This window comes from Aptenodytes patagonicus, chromosome Z, assembly GCF_965638725.1.
Source record: "Aptenodytes patagonicus chromosome Z, bAptPat1.pri.cur, whole genome shotgun sequence".
NCBI classification, from domain to species: Eukaryota; Metazoa; Chordata; class Aves; order Sphenisciformes; family Spheniscidae; genus Aptenodytes; species Aptenodytes patagonicus.
Genome location: NC_134982.1, coordinates 17,190,202 through 17,212,446, shown reverse-complemented (window position 1 = coordinate 17,212,446; position 22,245 = coordinate 17,190,202). Strand labels below are relative to the sequence as shown.

The following is a 22,245-nucleotide window of genomic DNA, read 5'->3' as shown; positions in this document are numbered from 1 at the left end:
CCAAGGGATATTCCATACCATATGATGTTGTGCTCAGCATATAAAGCTGGGGGAAGAAGAAGGAAGGGGGGGACGTTTGGAGTGATGGCGTTTGTCTTCCCAAGTCACCGTTATGCGTGATGGAGCCCTGCTTTCCTGGGGATGGCTGAACACCTGCCTGCCCATGGGAAGTAGTGAATGAATTCCTTGTTTTGCTTTGCTTGTGTGCGTGGCTTTTGCTTTACCTATTAAACTGTCTTTATCTCAACCCATGAGTTTTCTCACTTTTACTCTTCTGATTCTCTCCCCCATCCCACTGGGGGGGAGTGAGCGAGCGGCTGTGTGGTGCTGAGTTGCCAGCTGGGGTTAAACCACGACACCAACTTTTACTTTCATGATTAACATTGGGCCACATTCTTCCCTCTGCACAGAATCTCATCACATATTACTTGCATCTCAGAAAACACAAAACATCATAAAAAAGAATGCAAGTTACATTAATCAAATTGTTCAAAATTTTAATTGAGATCCATGTTTGTTTTGCAACAGTTTCTCAAAGGCTATGATGAAACACAAGAATAATTTCGAACGAGACTAAATAAAAGCACAAATCCCAGGAAATAATTCTGCATTTGGAGAAGGCTGAATAAAAAGCCTGATTTTAACTAAGATCTACAGGATTACCAAAAGCATTAGGGAACGTCCTTGCAAAAATTCCTCCCTTCGGTTAAGGCTTTGAAAAGAATGTTTTTCAGAAGTGTGGAGCACCTCTAATCTCAAGGCAATAATTGAGAATTAGAAGTCCTTAGCATCCTTGAACATAGAGCTAGACAATTATTTTCTAAACAAATCTAACTTTACAGTAAACACCTATTAATCTTATTAAAAATGAGATGGATTCTTGCCACTGGGAGCTGGCACTGTAATTGCCAGTCGCTCAGTTGTTCCTAATTTATTGGATGAAACAAATAATGCAACATTTCATGGTTGGTATTGTTTTATTGTCTAATATTGATTAAATTATTTACACTCCTACTTTTCAATCCACAGTTTAGCACTCATACCTATGGCTTTTATTTTTCTGTTTAGCACATCTTTGTGTCAAGTGTCAGAATTTCGTTTCAAAAAAACAGGAACCTGATACCATATAGACAAGTCTCCTCTATATTTACGTTTAAACATATTCATTTTCAAAAATGACGATTTATAAAAGAAGAGTCTGCTGGTAGCTTTCTTCCAGCTCATTTTTACCACAGATTCTACTGCGCTTTTCCTATTTTAAAGTGTCCCTTTTAGAGTGTCCTGCTGTCTCCATGTGGAATCTGTTTTCTCCCTCAGCCCCCCGCCTCTAAATTTAATACAAAAAAAAAAAACAAACCAGTAGCTGACAATTTTAAGCAAAAATATAAAGCGCTATAACATTACCTACATTGCCTTTTACTGAACTAGGTTCTTGAACACTCTAGGAACTTTGTGGAAATTTAACCAGTCAGTGTTGAAAAGGCACAGGATTTTTGTGCTCAGAGACCTCCAGCAACAATAGTTTTTCCCCAGCCTGAAAGTTAGGGACCGCTGTTAGGATACAGCAAACAGTCTGATCCGAAAATTCACAGGTACCCAATAGCCACTTACATTAGAACCCACCAGATTTTACTGATTCTTCTGCCACAGACACCCTGCAAATCTGTAACAAGAGTTTGCTTCTATTGCAAGAGGAAAAGAGGTGAAGTTACTCTTACATATAACCAGGGATGGTGTAACAACGATACAAGCTATTCATTATTAAAATCCTCACAAAGCTGTCCATGTCTGTGGTTGTTTCTGTTTCATGGTACTACATGAATGGGAAAGTTATTTTTCACACGAGAGAAGTTTAGTCGTACATGAAGAAAGCTAATTTTGGTCCACTTGCCCAGCTTCCTAAGGACAGCATATTGGAAACCACTGACAGTTCAAAAACCAATGTAAAAGTTAACAAAAATAATTTGGTATTTCATTCCTAAACCTGCACAGTGTGGTGATTTGTCCTAGTCATCCACCTTTTCATTCTGCGTGTCCACTAACTGTTGAGTTTTTAAGTCTTCAGCTTGTTCATGATCTTCCTTATCTGCATCATCTACTTGATTAGGTTCCTTTTCTTCTGCTTCTCCTTGATCAACACTTTCATATTCTACTTGTTCAAGGTCTGTTCCATCTATAAGTTCTGCCTGTACTTCTTCCATCTGTATTTGATTTACGTGCTCAACATGTAACTGCTCCACATGAACTTCAGCACCTTGTTCAGTCTGAATGTGTTCAACTTCCAAGTAACTAATTTGCACCTGTTCCTGCAGTTCATCTATCTGTGTGCCTTTCACTTGATTGTCCTGTATGAGATCCTGGTGCATCTGTTCCACAGTTACCTGTGCAGGATCCACTTGTACCTGAATTACTGGTAGGACATGGACTTGCTCCACTTGTTCTATTATAGTCATTGATGTTACTGGTTCAGCTTCCACAGCTTCCACTGGAAGAACCTCTTCTGTTACTATTCGTTCTGAAATATTGTGCATTTCTTTGAGATGTCTTCTCAGCTCACTGCCTTGCATAAACCACAAATCACATAAGGTACAGTGGTTGGGCTTGTCACCGGTGTGTATTACCAAGTGATCTTTGAATTGATCCCAGCTGTTAAACACGCTGTTACAAACCTGAAACAAAAGACAGAGCAAGTTAAACAGTGCCAACAGAAATATGACAAAGTATAGTGCCTATTTCAGATCATGGCTTCACATAGCGTAGCTTCTTGCTACTTGCATTAAAAAACCATATACGTTAGAGGTAAAAGGTGAGAAATCAGCTTCAGATGAACAGAAGACCTGGTATTTATTTATTCCTTTTTAAGAAACAGTGTGCTACATTGAGTTGTGCATACACAGGATACCTACAAAATTTATGAGTCAGTACAGCATTTGAAAGTTTTCCCATTTTAACCTTACGTGAAATTCACATACAGTATCACGCCCCAATAAATGTCTGGTGCTAGAGTTTTGGGTAGAAAGCTATTTATGTAATAATACTGTACAATGAAAGTGTAATACATACTGCCCTTTTACTGAAGTTCTAGATGCAGTACTACTAGCCAACTTTTCCTTATCAGCTTTCATTTGCTCACGGCATCATGAGGTTTAACTAGCGACTGAACTCTCCCATTTTGCCATTTCAAAAAAACACTTGAGTGATTTCAGCAGATAAAACTCGCTTAAAACTCCATCCCTTTAATTCTCTTCCAGCTAAAAGTACTGCCTCAGCTGCAGACACACTATTTTCACAAAGCACATGAGCACACTTCCTTCCCTACAGCTGGCACTAAGGTAAGTAGCCTGAAAACAACACACAGAGACTGCAGAAATGAATGAGGTGCCAGGGTAGAAGAGAGGGAAGAGTGGGCTAGAGTCAGGCTTGGAGCAAACAGGCAGGCTCAGGAGTCTTTGTCCATGCAAGTGTTCTTGGCTGCAGACAGCAGCAAAGAACACACATTTCAACACCCTTTCACTGCTGGCAAAGTTTTGAAACAGAATGTCCCATTTCCTCATAATTTTCAGCAACAAGCACAGAAGGATGATGGAGTATCTGACAGGGATTAACTCAAGAACAGGTCTGTGTAGTGGAGCTAAATATCTCCATTTTGCTGTTGAAGTCTGTTAAAACAGGTTTGTGATGCTAGTGCCATGCTTTTTTCCCCCCCAGGCTCACGCTTTAGAAAGAAGTTGCACATATACTTCTTAAAATACTAACCTTATAGATAAGCACTCAAAATAGCTTAGTCATACATAAAGGTAGTGACTATCGGTAATGCCCAAGCATATAATTATTGTTCTTGCCATGTGGAGCCTAATTCAGTACTCGAGGTATACATTGAAGAGCACCAAAAGTGCTCACCAAGTAAGCACAATTTTGTTTTCTCCTCTTTGTTCATTGAATACTATTCAAATTTAGTTCTAAAGAGAGAAAATTTCAAGAAGAATTTATCCAAGAATTGCTGTAGTTTCTGCGGGCTGAAGAAACACTAATCCACATTCACAACATCTGTGAGAGGATGTGGTATCAATTTAGAAAGAAAAAGCTGTGACACAAAGCAATTAGACTGAAGGGTCACGAAGACAAAACAGTACATTCAATGAAGCTATTAGGTACAACTTTGTGTTATATAGTAATTCTCACATTCAGAACAAACTTATCTTTAAGACAAAGGTATGCTCCCAAGAATTAACTTCGGACTAGCGTAAGAACTAAATGATGCAACAGCATCAGTGAAACTTCTGATTAAATTATTTGATTAGCAACACAAAATTAATTCATCTCCTGCAGTATTCAATGCTTTCTGTGACTAAGATCACTCTCTCTTTTGGAACAAATAAAGCTGATATCCAGCAGTTTTCTTCACTACACAACCCAATTTAACTGCAAACCACAGCCATTCTTTGAACTGAATAAGGTGAGAGCTTTGGGGGGGGGGGGGGGGGGGGGCGGCGGGCAGAGAGAGAGAGGGAGAGAAAAAGAAGAAGAGCGGGCGAGAGCACGAGTGAGAGCGCAAGGGCGAGGGAAAGAGAGAGCGAGAGCATGAGAAAGCACGAGAAAGAGTGAGCACGAAAAAGTGAAAGTGAGCAAGCACATGAGAGAGAGAGAAAAAAAAAGTGTGTTCTTTTTTGAGACTGTGACAGCAGTGGGGCAGCAAAATGGCAAATAAAATGCTACAACCAACCTCTTGTATTTTCTAGCTTTTCAGATTCAGCTTTTAAAAGCTAGGTAACATTTATCTGAACAGCTTTTCAAATGTCAGTTACACATAGTGACCAAGTACCCTAGCCATCCATTTACAGCATTTATATTTGCTTAAAAGACATTACAGATTGTCATGGTAAGCTGGAATGACTTTCCAGACAAAGTCAATATATTGGGTATCAAAGAAAAGAATAATAAAATAGGAAATAAAACAGTACTTTGTATTTTGGACTTTAGTGAAGCATGCTCACAAGTGGGAAAGGCCTAGGTCAGTGCATCAAGAACCTTAAAAAGGAGGCAGGAAGATCAGTAAAATGCAGATGAACACTTACCTACCCATAAGAAACTCTCTGATTATAAGTATTATGAGGCTCCATATCAGTAATTCCATATTTTAAATGGAACTACTTAGATATAAGAATTTATCTACATGTTGTGGTTGAATGCGATCCTTATATTTATTTTACTAAAAGTAGCTCTCGGAGACATAAGCCCACTCTTGTTGCCTCTCCTGCTCAGTACTCCCACACTCCCTCAGCACAGGAAGGAGGTATCTAGCCTCAGGCTTTGCTACTTCCATTACCCACCTGACATTCGTACAGCTTCTTTCTTCCCTTTTTAGCTCCAGCTCCAGACTGGCAGGCTGTCAGGTGACATTTGAGCGTGCTATTCCTAGCAAAACGTTCATGGCAGTTTGGACATTCAAATGGTTTTTCACCTGTTAAGACAGATACAGGGATTTGTAAGTGTATAAACCAGCCAGTTTTCTGTCAGCTCTCTCTTCTTCCCCTCTCCCTTTTGTGTAGGTTGATAAATATTCTGTAAAGACGTGGCCAACTGGATGATTCTACAGAAGAAGAGAAAGACATTCTATGTAAACTTTATTTATGTAAATAAAAGGGCAAAAACTTAATGTGGACTCATAACTTTCATTTAGAAATAAAACAATGTAACAATTACTAGTGCCATTTAAGGTACATTTAGGTTTTTATGGAAATTTGATTACTATTCTGATGAAATATCTTAAAGAAATAGCAGCTATTTCTCTCTTTTTGTCTGATAATACTTACAATTAAAGAATCAACATTAGTAAATATACAAAGTGACACATTAAAGAAGGAAGTATTTAAATAATACAAAGTTTTATTTTCAAGAACAATAACAGCTTATGCTTGAGAGCTGAAACTGGGCTCCAGAAAAAGAAGCTGGCACAGAATGACCACGAAATAACAATGCATCAGTATTAAAACAAATAACACCCCCTCCCCCAAAAAATACGCTGAAGAGAAAGCACAGAGGGACATAAATGGGCACAAGGAAGATAAAAATTCCTTTCAGTTTGGCTACTTCATTTCAAACCTGGTACCAAACACAGGAGCCAGCTAAGGACAACAGCAGGGGAGGCTGAAAACAGGTAGTTTTCTCTTTTTTCATCCCAAGTAGTATATTGTTGTTACTTGTCATCAAGTAGTAACAAAGAACAACTGGTGTCTCTGTTTACTAATTTCACCATGCACAAACACAATGAAATTCAAGGAAATTAAAGTACAAAAAATTGGGAACAGTGTGTTTCTTCTGAAGTCTGATAATTATCTGCAGAGATACTGACACCAACATCACTAATGAAACAAACAGCTTACTGAACTCCAGAAGAGGCTGAGACATTTCAGTGAATAACATAAGAATCTATCCTAGCTAGTTTAAAAGCCTGCATTTTCAGGAATGCAGTAGTTATTGACTATTGAGATGGAAAGCCAATAAACCTGTATTTTCAGAAATAAAGATATTCAGAAGTTCCCAATTAGCTTTTCAAAAGAAATCCACAAGTAGCCTATAATTCTCACACACCTAAAGGCTACAGAAAAAAGTTTAATGGTGGGAACATTCCCCTTAATGGTTACAAAATGCTATGTTTTTGGAGACTGTTGTACCAGTAATGCAGAGGATACTGAACTGCCATCAGTCTTGCAGGTCAAAACTCATGGACTTTGCCCAAGCAACCAGTGGATACTACAGAGCAAAACTCACACCACAGACCTTCACCTGTCCTGTGATCTGGTCACATTTAGTTACTTGGAGCAAGGCACCAGTCAAGGATAGATTTATTCTATTGTTACTCAAATTCTTCAGTGATCTCCAACACATTCCGCCAAAAGTGTCTGAAAGTGACAATTCAAAGATAATGGTGGCAATATCCAAAGGCCAAAAGACATTGTGTGACTTCTTGCACAGTGCAAATCAACGCTGTGACCTGGGCTGCACCGTCACAGCAGTGATGGAAAACAGAAAGCATGCCAGCTGTCTTCTCTCCTCTTTCTTCTCTGAGAAACACACTAGCAAGCTGGGGGCTAAACTCCTCTGCTAAAGGTGACAACTTGCTTCTCCTCCCCCACATGTCATCCAACTATGAGTTTAGTCTCATCTAAATGAGACTTTACGAAGAGGGAGGTTTTTGGCCTGATCTAATGATTAGCTTTTTCTCCCTTTATGAGAATGGATGAGATTTCACTTGCCAATCGTAAGCAACTCACAGGACAGAAATTCTGACCAGAGATAGTCAAATATTGTGCTGGTCCTTTATAATCCGACAGTCACAGGAAGGAGACTTCCCCAAATAAATATTTTTTAACCCAAAGAAACAACTAACACAGTGACTTTTATTTGCCTAATATGTAAGAAATACCAGGGAATTCAACCATAACCATAAAGTTACCATATCATTATTTAGATTTGGTTTAGTGAGAAATAGTAAACCTAGTTGTTATTTTTTTCCACAAACACACCAAAGGCAGGTGTTTATCACATGAACTTCTTGGGATCGTTTCTTCAAGGTACGTAAATAGAGTCTGTTTATTCACTCCTATGGAAGATGTTATTTGCAGTTCAAAGTACACTTCCTGTAAAACATATTTTAGACTTACCAAGAATGGCAAAAACCTTGATTAATTTTTCCTGAGAAGTTTGTATACAAATTACATCAGTTACAGGGTTTTCAGACAAGGGCAGATTAATTTGGCTGCTTGGAGCACATCACGACTCCTTCACTTACACCTTCACTCATGTGAGCACACACACACACTCTCCACAAAAAGAAAAAAAAGAAAAAAAAATCAAGAAGGCCTAACTCTGAGAAATATTCAGCAGTCAAAATTTCCAGTAAAATCTGAGGGAATCAAAGCTGTTCAGTGTCTCTTTCTGCTAGGGAACATCAGCTTTGCAAAATATCAGGATTAGACCAGCATATTGAGAGCAGTAGCTTCATTCCAAGACTAATTTCCTGTATGAGGAAATTGCTCTTTCTGTGTAAGACAAATTAGAGCTATTGAACTCAATGGGTATATGTTACTTAAGTCAGGCCTTGCAGAATTTCTGTCCTGTGTGTTACTTACGATTGGCAAGTGAAATCTCATCCATTCTCATAACGGGGAAAAAGATAGTAATTAGATCAGACCAAACCCCCTCCCTCTTTATAAGTTCTGGAGATGACTTTGTTAATACTTTCAGAGTTACATGACATGCAAGACATTTCTGAGGTATTTTTTCAGAGACTCAGAAGCTGCTTAAGGCACTGTATGCATGAGTGAGAAAGAAACTCCGTGGATCTCCTTCCTTCCTTTTACTGCAACAAAAATAATAGCCATTGGTAATGTCAAATTTCTACATCAAAAAGAATTACCAACCCTGATAAGGTGTCTATTTCTCTCCCAATTGCTATTTTCATGTTATTGCTGGTGTTGTGATTAAGCAGCAACAGGATCAAATACTTTGTAGGACATTTTCTCCCAGGCCTTTTAATTCCATCTTAGCATTCAACCAGTGCTATACAGAATTCAGAACTTAGAAAGCCTTTGGCTGAATGGGAGTTTTTCCACTCACCTTAGGAGACCACGGTTAAATGGTAGTATCTGTTTTGATTTTAAGCTTAAGGCTTTTGAAAATGCTAAACCTGAAGTAATTAGATTTCATGCATTATACTTGTTCTATCAATATATATTTAGAAAGTACTCTGTACCTCCTGTGATATGCTAAGTTGCTTTGTCCCCAAAATTCTTCGTCGCAACAGCAACCAACATATTGTGATATTTGGGTTACTCTGCTAACCTGCCACAAACTTTTCTCTGAAAAGACTTTTGTTAAGTAGCTGGTATTTGGATTGCTCATAGTGGAGAAACACTCCCTGCTTCATAGGGGATAAGGATTTGCCGAAGACTGTTTATAAACAGAACTTTTAAAGGGCTTTTGGGAATAGACTGGACACAGTGTCATATATCAATACTCAGCAGTCCCACACACAGATACAAAGAAATTAGACTTAAAAGGCTTTAACAACAATAAGAAGCTGCGAAAGAAATAGGGCTGCTACCCTCCATTTAATTCTTACTGATGACTCATGACTGACATATTAAACAAAAACATCTGGAAGATCAGGACCACATATATTTTACATTCAGAGTTATCTGTATAATGCTCAGTACCTGTTCAGATAGTAGACTTTTCAGTGAGATGAAGAAGTAGCATCTTAACCTCCCATATTATAAAGAAGAAAGAAGGAGCACAAGTCATTTTGTACTCAAAAGATGCTATCCAGATTTCAAAGAGGCAGATTTCACAGTAAAAAAAGTGTACTATAGTCACTAGAAATGTTTTGCTGTGTTAATTAACAAAGAAAAATCAAATCATAGATGAGATGTCAAAAGCAAGGGTGAAACTTTCCAAACAAGATGGTACAAGAGAGAATTGTTAGGGGGTATTTTATGCCTAATGCATTGATAGGCATTTGCTCAGAAGTTCTGTTAGATAAAGAAACCCTCTAAACTGTATTCCACTGGGAAGCTCACAGTTGGATCATATTTCAACAGAAACATTTACTAGTAGAATTGTGAAAATAAAAGTAGCTCCCCAGTTTGGTACTTTTGAAGGAGGAAACATGCCTTAAGAAATGATTTTGAAAAAATCTCTAAGATTTAATAGACTTGAGAGAGAAGCTTCATTAGTGCTTTCTGGTTTTAGGTACCTATTTTTAACCACCTCAATCCCGCAAAAGTTTACATCAATGTAAAACAAAACAAATGAACAAACAAAAAGATAAACCACCATTTTAGTTGTACCTAGAAGCCAAGTATTTCTAGCACTCAGGACTCATGTTCTTTTCAGCACATTCTTTATTTCCCCAAAACATGCAAAAACCCAAAATGCTAGAGGCAAGGCCACAAAGACAGGACTACAGCAGTGCTCTTACCTGTGTGCTTCCGGAGATGCTCTTTAAAATGTCCAAAGTGGTCAAACTGCTTATCACAGTACTGGCATATATGTATTTTTTTGCCAGGTCTTTGCTTCTTGCTGGCACCACCTTCATCAAGGTGGTAACAGGTGAGGTGCTGTTTCAAAGCACTCTCTCGTAGGTACCTTTTATTGCATATGTCACACTTGTAACTCTCAGTAGAGTGTGTTTTCATGTGTTCCTTAAAATGGTAAAACAATTTAAACGAACGGTTACATTTCTCACAGTGGAATAAATTGTTCACGTGTGACAGCTGAAGTTCCACAATTTCAATACCTTCTACCTGTTTGCACGAGGGATCAGCTGCACTATCACCTTCTTCTTGGATCTGGCATTTTCTCTCTCCCTGACGATACTTGCTGGTGATATCTGCCAAAAGAGCCAAAGCAGATTCATCTGATGTACCTGTTGTCTGTATGTACTTTATGGATTGCTCTGCAGAAGCCACTTCTTCAAGTGTTTCAATGCTGTCATCTTCCACTTCAATTGTCCCTTCAGCAATCTCAACCTCAATTTCAACAGGCTCCGATTCTGCAGACGGCAGTGTTTCTGTGATAACATTAGAGGTTTCAGCTATCTTCCTCTTTTTTGGTTTATTTTTACCTTGTGCTTGATTTGATTCTAAGGGTGATGAATTTTCTTTGTTCCTGTAAAGCATTTGCATAAACATGGTTATGATCCATAAGCACACATAACAATTCCTGCCTAATACTGAGCTTCTGCATCCAACACCGTCTAGCTGTTTCTCAAAGAAGCTGAATGATGAATGACCACCTAATCTGTGTGCATATCAAAAGCTAATTTGTCCTTAATCTATGCTCCTTAGAGCTGTAAAATAGCATGGTTAAAGCTGCAGAACCTTTGATATAAGGCTACTAAAGTGTTTTAAATAGCTCTGCTTGAATGATATAAAGCACCTATCAAGAAGAAAGGCCAGTTAACATAATGACATAGGTTTATCTAAGAAACTTGTGAAATCCTGTACTTGGAAAGAAAACTTCCCTGAAGGAAGGAGTTCTTTGGCCTGCCTACTCAGAAATAAGATTCAAGTCCTTCCTACGCTACTCACCTCTTAAGCTCTGGAGTGTGAGCAATTGCCTGCAGCGCTTACAGCTTGTTAGAAAAACACTACAGCTGTGATGTCACACAATGATTATTATAACATCTCGTACTTCAGGAAAGCACACAGCTAACAGCCGATGTAAAAATAAAAGCCACTGGGATATGGAAAGAGTATTCTAGTTTAATTTTCTGGGCTTAAACACAACCCCCAGCTCTGTTACTGTTCTCCCTGCATCATACACACACAACCCCCTTCCTCCAAGATGTCAGGGACAGTATGCTATCTCAAACACAGACAGAGCTGAGTGGGCCAATGCTTTCAAGTCACACCCTCAAGATCATCCGCACCACTTACGTGCTGGAGGTTTTACTGCCAATTATCAGTTTTCGAAAATGAGTGGCTATCTTCCCCTCAAATCAGACTGACAGGAGTAAGCTGTGCTTTTACCTTCCTTTGCAGCCTGATGAATCCTTTCACATAATCTACTCCCTATCACTTTGACGTTTTCTAGTAATAGGAGAGATAAGGCTCAGCCCAGTATCTGTAAGTCATATGTCAGAGATGTGTGGCTAATGATCTAATGCAGGATATAGCTTATTAAATTGCTCCTTACTCTATTCAGACACAGGAAGACAGAGCAGCTAAACTTACAGTTTCATCTAGCCTGGATTTCTGATGTCTAGAAGGCGACAGTTACTTTGCACATTACTGCAAGGAGCGCTAGGATCACGTACCAAAAGAATAATCTGCTCAGCAAAGAGGAGACTACCGTCCTTGACCACGTGGTGTGAAACTTTGAATGGGGGTACACACATACAACACAACTGCACTTTAATGAATAACAGCTGGTTGTTTTTTTTCTAGTCTAGATTTTGAGATGTGCAACTCCTCGATGCCTTATACAAATAGTTAGTTCTATAATCATCTCTACTTCAGCTGAAGTTTCTGAAGCTTACCCCTTTCAGTCAAAGCTCTGACTGAGGCACTGTATTGCAATTCTTCCCCCTCTTACTGTGGAGAAAACAGAGACTGACAGTGGTACTCAAGTTTGTCTTTCTAACCAAAAACACCCAAACCAAACAACATCCCCCAAAAAAACTTTTCAAAATCTATGAACAATGGAAATAACTCTAAGAATAGATTGGCTTGCATGTGTGTTCGTTAAGCAAAACATTTGTTTCCTTGTAACGTAAGAATTACAGCGTTTACTAGTGATGCATAACCAACAAACTGCATAACATTATACAATAGTGGGAAATAATTGCAGGCTGGACAGTTTAGCTTGATGAATGGATCTGAATCCTGGTTTAGCAGCTCTATTGGTGTACACTGATTCAGAGTGATACTGATTAGAATATATTTTCTTAGTTTCACGTTTCTTTTAAATTCCTCAAGCAGACAGCTAAGGTCTGGCTTTTTTCCTGAACCAAAAAAAAAATTCTTTTGGTGGTCATGCTTAATCTTAATAATGTCAAAAAAGGGTGTTTGTGGGGTTGGAGGGTAGGACTAGAAATGCACAATCCCATATCTTTCCTATTAAAAAAAATACATACTTCAGCTTCACTGCCAATCCACAGAATAAGTTAATTTGGAAATAAATGCTGATGTTGAAAACGAAGTTTCCAGTGTATCATGTCATGGAGGGTTTTTTTAAACAAAATGTTAACTGGCTACTAGAGGAATTTGGGGCCAATGCCACTCTCCTTGGCTAATGTGTCTATGGGGAGATAAAAAGGAAGCAACAGTCTTTCCTCGGCCTGAATGCAAAGACCTTTCAGCAGGTCTAGAAGAGAAAGCAAGAATAACCATAATGCTGCGAGCATTTATTGCCCCTCCCTCTGCTTCATGCTGGCAGAACAGTGTAGCATGAAAAAGGAATGACAAAGTGACAGCACTTTGTGACAATGAAAGGGAAGGAAGGGGATGAAAAACAGCATGATGGGACTGACACCTGCTTTTCTCAGGTTGGAGTTTGGCGATGGAGTACAGTTCCTGGTACTGGATAAAAGGTGCCAGAGCAACATTTGATTAAGTATTGATCCCATATAAAACCGATTATAACAGTTAATTCATTCAAGAAGTTTGAGAAGTTAATTTTGCAGCAAGAAGTTTTAAGATCACTGCTTATTCTCTCAGAAATAGCAGAAAGCTGCATGAAATCAAAACACCAGCACAAGCTTGTCAGTGTGGTCTAACTACCTGAGGCACATTGTCACTGTACACCCAGCTCTCAATCAGGTGTGGGCAGTCAGATAGCACAGAGACCTGGTATTATTTACCACAAAGTCACAGCCCTACAATGTCTGCAACATTTACCAGCCATGTCACTTGTCATTGAGTTCCAGCCCAAAGAATGTGACATTAATTTTTTAGCCTGGATAACTCTGACCCATATCTTATAGTAGAAGAGTATATGGTCCCACACAAGTTTAGGAGGTTTCAGGATAAGGAACAGCACTGCAAAATACTGGCAGCCAGATCTTGTAAAGGGATTCTTGTGACTCCACATTTCAGTGTTGGGAAGAAAAAGAGGCTTATGCGCTCACCTGATTTCAAGTGCTTTGATTGCTTCTAACATCTGTAGATACTCAGCTGCTTTCCAAACATCATTTGCTTCTTCCTCACCTTGGACCATTAGCTTTGCTGTATAGGTGAACTCAATTAGGTGACGAAATGCCATGTTACTTACACCTGTATACAGGCAAGAAAACCAACAGTTTCTTTCAGCAATTCTTCAGTCTCATCTATCTGATGAATCTTGCACACTTGCCTGCTCACCATTTTGCTCACAATACTGTTGCTGCCAGTTTCATAAAGATGACACCCTTAAAAGGCTCACTGGAATAAGAAGTCTACTATAGAAACATCATGAATCTGGAACAACTACAGAGTTAGGCCATGACAAAGATAAAAGGAAGGATAAGATGGACAAAAAGCTGTTTGAATAATAAAAAGTATAGATTTAAACACAAAAATACAATCTCTCTCTCAAGAGACCTCTGAGCAGCAAGTTAGTGGAGGCTGAAATACTGCTCCAGGAATTTGCTCACTGCCTACCAGGCAAGTATTGCTCCGCATCTGTCCTGTTCTTCCGTCCAAGCCAAGGCATCTGCCATTGGCTGTCACTGGCAGCCTTTTTCATCTGACCAGAATGGCTGTTGTCAGGGAAAAGATTACATGTCACACAGCTAGTCCTAAAAACATATGGGGTCGGCCTGACCTCCATTAGCCATGTATTGGGGGAAGAAAAAAAAAGGGATAAAGACACCCACAGAACCTCACACGTCCCCTTCCAAAAGATTTAATTCAAGACTGTTCTTTTTCTTTTTAATTTTTCTTCAGGGGAAGTTTTTTCCCAGTGGTAGCTGCCTCAGAACAACTCAAGAGCTGAGATCTAGAAAGCTAATTGATATGACCAAGCACGTATGTAGGACTGTACCAAGGATACTACATTTATTTCCAGCTTGGGCACACAACTCTGAAGGTTTTTATTTGCACAAATCAGATTACCTTCAATCTCCACCAAGGGCTCCTGAGTGAAATCTTGGAAGAATTTGTAGAAGAACTGGCTACAGGCAGCAAGAACAGCCTTATGAGCTTTGAAATGGTGACCTACAAAGAGAGACAAAAATTTTGGATTAGGATAACAACACCTACCCCACTCATAGTGCACAATAAGTGCAGATGCAGAAAAGAGACCACCAGGTCTACAAATCTGTTCCAGCAGCATACAGTCACTTAGTGTGTCTCCTTGTAACATGGGATACTACTGCAGCTAGCCTGTCCCATCTCCTGCAGACCCTTGCTGACATCACTGACCTTGCTGAAGCTCTGCAACTCAATCAGTTGGAGGACTCACTCACTCCAGCGTTTCCCTTTTCAGATATTTAAGTTATGGGAAATTCCTATGCAAATTTTTTCCTTTATGTCTTGGGCTCAGCTCTCAGGTTTTATCCAGGTTCTTCTTGGTTTTTGTTGCCCTTACCGACTGACGTATTTTATCACTTCTGCCAGAATAAACACCGCTGCAGAACAGAAGCAGTTCTGCTATGTTCTTCCTGTTTTCCAGTCTGTGTATTCCCCATCACTGTGTTGCCTTCTTCCCAGCGCAGGCATGAACATTGGTAAGGCTCCACAAGACAGAGATAAGAGAAGCAACATGGATTAGAACTACAGAGCTGCACACAAAACCAGCTTTGAGCCCAACACATGGATTTGGTAATACCAGAGCAGGAGCAAACATTCAGGATAAGTTTTGTGCAAGCACTGTCAGTGAAACTACGGCAATTCTTGAAGAGTAATTTTTTCTTCATTTGCTTACTTTTTTCTAATCTGGGCTCTATAGGACCCTTCTCCTTCAAGTGAGTTTTTGCTGTCCTTTTAAAGATCAGGTGGTACTTCTTTAGCTGAGTCTGTCCTAGTGGACACTGCCTATCTTCCTTGGGGTCCTCATCTGTTCCAAGACATGTTTGGGATAAGAAGCAATCTTAGGTGATCTATCAGACACCACCTTTTCTAAGGAGATAATAAGCATTTACATCTCCATCATCCTTTTAAACTAATACTTATGTCCTTAGAACACATATAAGAAGAGCATACCAGGGGAGGTGCCTCGCTCAACCTGCTGTTTACAAACAGAGAAGGACTATTGGGAGATGTGGTGGTCGGAGGCCATCTTGGGCTTAGCGACCATGAAATGGCAGAATTCTCCATTCTTGGTGAAGTAAGGAGGGGGGGCAGCAAAACGCAGCCATGGACGTCCGGAGGGCAGACTTTGGCCTGTTCAGGACACTGGTTGAGAGAGTCCCTTGGGAGACGGTCCTGAAGGGCAAAGGCGTCCAGGAAGGCTGGACGATCTTCAAGAAGGAAGTCTTAAAGGCGCAGGAGCAGGCTGTCCCCATGTGCCGTAAGAAGAACAGGCGGGGAAGACGACCGGCCTGGCTGAACGGGGAGCTCTTGCTGGGACTCAGGAAAAAAAGGAGAGTTTACCACTTGTGGAAGAAGGGGCAGGCGACTCAAGAAGAGTACAGGGATCTCGTTAGGTCGTGCAGAGAGGAAATGAGAAAGGCAAAAGCCCAGCTAGAACGCAGTCTGGCCGCTGTCGTTAGAGACAACAAAAAATGTTTTTACAAATATATTTATGACAAGAAGAGAGCCAAAGACAATCTCCATCCTTTATTGGATGTGGAGGGGAACATTGTCACTGAGGATGAGGAAAAGGCTGAGGTACTTAATGCCTTCTTTGCCTCAGTCTTTAACAGGCAGACCAGTTATCCTCAGGATACTCAGCCCCCTGAGCTGGAAGACAGGGACGGCGAGCAGGATGAACCCCCCCATAATCCAAGAGGAAGCAGTTAACGACCTGCTACGCTGCCTGGATGCTCACAAGTCTATGGGGCCGGATGGGATCCACCCGAGAGTGCTGAGGGAGCTGGCGGAGGAGCTCGCCAAGCCACTCTCCATCATTTATCAGCAGTCCTGGTTAATGGGGGAGGTCCTGGACAACTGGAGGCTTGCCAACGTGACGCCCATCTACAAGAAGGGCCGGAAGGAGGATCTGGGGAACTACAGGCCTGTCAGCCTGACCTCGGTGCCGGGGAAGATTATGGAGCAGTTCATCTTGAGGGCGCTCACAAGGCATGAGCGGGACAACCAGGGGATCAGGCCCAGCCAGCACGGGTTCATGAGAGGCAGGTCCTGCTTGACCAACCTGATCTCCTTCTATGACCAGGTGACCCGCCTAGTGGATGAGGGAAAGGCTGTGGATGTGGTCTACCTGGACTGCAGTAAGGCCTTTGACACTGTCTCCCACAGCATTCTCCTCGAGAAGCTGGTGGCTCACGGCTTAGACAGGTGGACTCTGCACTGGGTCAAAAACTGGCTGGACAGCCGGGCCCAGAGAGTTGTGGTGAATGGAGTTCAATCCAGTTGGCGGCCGGTCACGAGCGGTGTTCCCCAGGGCTCAGTTTTGGGGCTGGTCTTGTTCAATATCTTGATCAATGATCTGGATGAGGGGATCGAGTGCACCCTCAGTAAGTTTGCAGACAACACCAAGTTGGGTGGGAGTGTTGATCTGCTCGAGGGTGGGAAGGCTCTGCAGAGGGACCTGGACAGGCTGGATCGATGGGCCCACACCAACTGTATGAGGTTCAACAAGGCCAAGTGCCGGGTCCTGCACTTTGGCCACAACAACCCCATGCAACGCTGCCGGCTTGGGGAAGAGTGGCTGGAAAGCTGCCTGGCGGAAAAGGACCTGGGGGTGCTGGTCGACAGCCGGCTGAACATGAGCCAGCAGTGTGCCCAGGCGGCCAAGAAGGCCAATGGCATCCTGGCCTGTATCAGAACTAGTGTGGCCAGCAGGAGCAGGGAAGTGATTGTCCCCCTGTCCTGGGCACTGGTGAGGCCGCACCTCGACTACTGTGTTCAGTTTTGGGCCCCTCACTACAAGAAGGACGTTGAGGTGCTGGAGCGTGTCCAGAGAAGGGCAACGAGGCTGGTGAGGGGTCTGGAGACCAGGTCTTACGAGGAGCGGCTGAGGGAACTGGGGTTGTTTAGCCTGCAGAAAAGGAGGCTGAGGGGAGACCTCATCGCTCTCTACAACTACCTGAAAGGAGGTTGTAGCGAGGTGGGTGTCGGTCTCTTCTCCCAAGTAACTAGCGATAGGACGAGAAGAAATGGCCTCAAGTTGCACCAGGGGAGATCTAGATTGGATGTGAGGAAAAATTTCTTTACAGAAAGAGTGGTGAAACATTGGCACAGGCTGCCCAGGGAAGTGGTTGAGTCCCCATCCCTGGAAGTATTTAAAAGACGTGTAGATGAGGTGCTTAGGGACATGGTTTAGTGGGCATGGTGGTGTTGGGTCGACGGTTGGACTCGATAATCTTGGAGGTCTTTTCCAACCTTAATGATTCTATGAAAAGTGAGTGCTTCTACCCTATTTTAACTATATATTAAAATAGTAAGAAGTAAATCTAATTTCAAGGTGGTTTGTTTGTGGTTTTTTTTTTTTTAAAGAACACAGTATTTGTTAGCAAACAGTCAGCTCAAGTTAGGGAAAAATATTTTAACAATGTTTTGGAAATCCTTAGACAACACGTGAAATATAGCACAGCAGTTTCAAAGTGGGCTTCTATCTGACAATATTTAGCCCCTTGTTTGGAAAAGCAGAAGCAAAATTATTAATCACTGCTGGAGACTGTTCACCCCGAGATTTTAAATGAAACTCTGCAATCAACTCGCACACCGGTACAGAACCAAAGATTTGTTAGCAGCCCAGTTTGACAGCTGACCTGTGACAAACCCAACAGCTTCCCAGCACAGCTTTCAGAATTCTCTGTATACCAACTGGTTCTCAGGCCTGTACGTACCATCGACAATCAGAGTGATATCCGTAAACTGGTCCTGCTCACGCTGTTCATTCAGTCTATCCAAAATAACTTTATAGTGTTCAGGGAATTCCTGGACACATTCCATCGTTTCTTCGGCTTCCATGGCAAAAGGACTAGTCTGCAAGAGATGTGGTATGAGAGTAAGAAGACTGTGCCACTCAGTAAATACTATGCACAGTCAGTGCATATGTAGTTCATGTATACAAACATGAACTGACTAGCACTTTTCAGGGACTACAAAACCAATAGAAACACTAAACTATCTTGGTAACAGGTTTACCTGATTTTAGCTGATAGGTAGGAAACGGTAGGGTTAATGATGTGGAATATTGCCTTATTTACACATGTGAAAAAACAGTCCAAGTGGGTAAGTCTATTTCTTTATTCTACAGATTCAGCAGGGACCCACCTCCCTCAAAGCAAACACTGCAGGGATGTAGCATCTCCACAGCTAACTATTCAACAACACCTCAGCAGCATAATGTCAGAATCTTTATAGAGTTACTTCTCTCAATTCCACCAATCCACTTGGCAGAAGAACAGTTCTTAAAATTTTCATATTTAAGTCACCTTTTGCACCTAGCGAACACAAGATATTTATTTCCTTTAATTAAAGGATGTAATAAAGCAGCACTTTTCAGCTTTTGAGTACATAGCAGTTGCCAGGGATTTAATGTGCTGTTGCACCCAACATTATTCACCCGGCCTACTTACACTTCTCCCCCTGCAAGGTGAAATATTCTTTGCCAACCTTTTGAAAGACACATATGCTTGTAATCTGATGGCCCTTCCTCCCTTACTTATACAATAAATACAGCTGGGGGTGGGAGTTGCAGAGGCTCTCAAACCTGAAGAGGTTTAGCAGAACTCTGTGCCTGTGGACGAGACGCAGATGTTAGTCTGCTGCTTATGCAAAAGAACCTCGGGAGAGAGTCCAAGTGCTTCAATTAAAGCATTTCACAAATTAACTCCAGGCAAAATTACTTCAGATCTGTGCAGCAGCACCCATCTTCAACTCCCACATTCACATGGCTCACACTGAGAATGCCATAGAAAAAGCAAAGACATTTCAAAGTCAGATTAGCACAGAAACATTGTTTCTTTTCACAGCCTAACTCACTTCGAAGAACATGCGGTTTCTGACCAGACTTCAGGGAGTTTTAAAGGAATTTGAGACATATCCTTCACTATACTGTTATACTTAGTATGGACAAAAGGAAGAAAATCAGGAGAGCAGCTAGTATCAAACCAAAGATTAAACACAGAGATGGAAATTTCTGGTGTGGCAAAGAAGCAGTTTTCTGCAGAGTGCTAGAAAAAACTAGGGAGCAGGTGCTCCCTGACTTCTGGTGCAGATTTTTTTTGCGTGTGATTGGAATCGGAAAGTCCCGAGCCCGAAACTGCTCCTTACATGTACTAACCACATCTGAGCTGATGCCACCACGCTTGCTAACTCCCCTGTGCAGCTGTGTAAATTCTACCTCACTTACAGCAAACATACATACGGGTGTATGGGGTTCCGAAAGAAGTAGAGAGGAGAATTACCTGGTTGCGATAAAAGCCAAGTTATTTTCTTATGACTAACAAACAACAAGTCAAGGAATTTGTGGAATTCCTATTTTCACCACAAAACGCACTCTTTCTTGCACCTCAGAAAAACTGGCCCACAGAGAAGTCATTTTGCCAAGAGCATGAATAAAGAAGAGCAGAAGCAACCACTTACGGAAGTCTAGCTCTACCCGCTATCACTGCTTTGCCAAGCAGATGCTGAAATATCTATCAGGGTCTTAAAGGGGACAGAGGAGACCAGCTTGTGAAGGCAAGGGGGAAGGTGAGGTGGAAGGGAGCGGATGCTGCTGCTGCATTCACTTCACCTCATCTGTAATGATGGGTCTAAAACAGATGACCAGCAGCTCCTGCCTTTCTTCCGTCATATGGTATTCCACATAAAGTCTCATGTGGGAAGCTGTCAGCCATTTACTTCACCGTTTAATTCTTCTTGCCCATTTTTGACACATCATAAAAGGACAGATGACTTGCAGTTAACAGCATAATTCCTTAAAAGTTAAAACAAACAAAATTTTGAACCCCAACTCTCATGATTTCCACCTACCCAAATGCAATTTACTACCAAACTGAATGTTTCTAGGGATATCTTACAAAAAACCACTCAGAACAATAGAGCAACCTCCCCCCTATCAAATCTAAGAAATTTTAAAAAGTTTGTCCTTCTCAGAACACTTAAAAAAAAAATGAATGAGAAAACATACAACTTATGATAGCTAGTTTATTGCCACGAATTAACACAGAACTAGCAAAAAGTGTGAATTTATCACGTATGTAAATGCAGTCGCAGCATTCATTGAGTATTCTCATTTTGAAAACTCAGTGATATTGGGGAAAAAAGCCCAACAGAACAGCATATGTTCAATAAGAGCATGACTACTTTGGAGGAAGAAGTGAAAGGTACAGTCCTCAGAGAAAAACCAAGAAGCTAAGGAAGGCAGACAGAAGTGATCCAAGCTGCCACTTGTGAGTAGGCTCATCGACGAGTGACAGGAACTGGACTACTTCAGCTGTTTACCTGGATTTTCTTGGAACACGCGGTCAACTACTGACTTAACCTTATCAGCTTGTAACACTGGATGCGTCTTGCGTGATACGCGTACGATTTGCAGATCGGTTTTTATAGATCTGCCTCGATTAAGCCGTCTTATTATTACCCTCCTCCTGGGCTACAGCGGGAACACCTTGCATTTTAGGCACCAGGCATTTGTTTCCTTTGCCTGCGTGGATCGTCCCCGACTGCAGGCAGGCAGAGCGGTGCTACGGCAATTCAGATGACCCGGGGGAGCAGGCTGAGCACTGGCCAAAGCACCGCCATCTTGCTGCAGCCACCTCAGGAAAGGGGAATCCGAGGGGTGTCTGGTGCACAACAGCAGCGGTCGCTTCCAGGTAATACAGAAGCGAGAACTTCCTGTGCGCTTTGCTGCGTATTTTTCCTCAAAAACAACAACGGCGGAGCAAGGGCGCCAGCCAGCCCCTCGCTCCCCGCAGCCACAGGCAAGGCCTGGCTCCCGCGGGGGCGGCCCAGCCACTGGCCGGCTGCCGAGGGCCACGGGAGGCCTCCGGCCGCCCACACCGGCCTCCAGGGGCCGCCACCGCCCCCCCGGCCCCGCCTCCGCCGAGCCCGCGCCGGCCGCGCGCGCCTCCCCCGGGCTTTAGCCCTGGCGCCCCGCGGCCAGCCACGGCCACCCCACCCTAGCCGCAGCCCCATTGGCGGCCGCTGATGGCAGTCAACGCGAGTCCCGCCAATCGTAAGGCGGCAGCAGAGCCCGCCCCAGACGGAGGAGCCAATGAGCGCCCGCCGAGTCCCAGGAGCGGGAGAAGGCGGAAGGCCTAGCCGGCGCCGAGTGCCCGCCGGGCACGGGCGCTCCGAGAGCGGCGCGGGCGGCCGCCGGCGGGCGCGAGTATCCCGCGGGGGCGCCTCCGAGGAGGGGACCCGGCCGGTGCCGGCCCGAGCCGTGCGCCTGGCGGCCCCGCTGCCGCGTTAGTCCTTATTACGTCATCAAAGCGCGCATTAAATCGATCGCTTTTCAATTCCCGGCCGGGTCGCGCCCCGGCGGCGCGGCGCCCCGCGGGGTGGGGAGGGGGTTCCGCTAGGTACTCACCGCGAGGAGCCCCTCGCCCCGCCGCGCCCGCTCCGCCGTTACCGCTTCCTGCTCTCCAGCACGCTGGAAAGCGGGGCGGACGCCGGCCAATCGCGACTC

At 42.6% G+C, this 22,245-nt stretch overlaps 1 protein-coding gene across 4 annotated transcripts; it reads right to left on the bottom strand.

The window, feature by feature from the left end:
* Positions 1-484: 484 nt before the first annotated feature.
* Positions 485-22,224, bottom strand: ZNF131 (zinc finger protein 131). 4 transcript variants are annotated; one of them, XM_076362598.1, is made up of 8 exons: positions 22,147-22,205; positions 18,455-18,593; positions 14,598-14,699; positions 13,634-13,778; positions 10,308-10,671; positions 9,983-10,205; positions 5,331-5,461; positions 485-2,669 (listed from the first exon to the last, which is right to left on the bottom strand). In XM_076362598.1, the coding sequence occupies exons 2-8, from the start codon at positions 18,576-18,578 to the stop codon at positions 2,007-2,009; spliced, it is 1,752 nt and encodes a 583-aa protein (XP_076218713.1). In that variant the 5' UTR covers positions 18,579-18,593; positions 22,147-22,205; the 3' UTR covers positions 485-2,006. The 4 variants fall into 4 exon arrangements, with proteins under 4 accessions (XP_076218713.1, XP_076218716.1, XP_076218717.1 ...); XM_076362601.1 differs by having other exon boundaries at positions 9,983-10,671; positions 22,147-22,224; XM_076362602.1 differs by lacking the exon at positions 22,147-22,205 and adding an exon at positions 20,889-20,930 and having other exon boundaries at positions 9,983-10,671.
* Between the last annotated feature and the right edge of the window lie 21 nt (positions 22,225-22,245).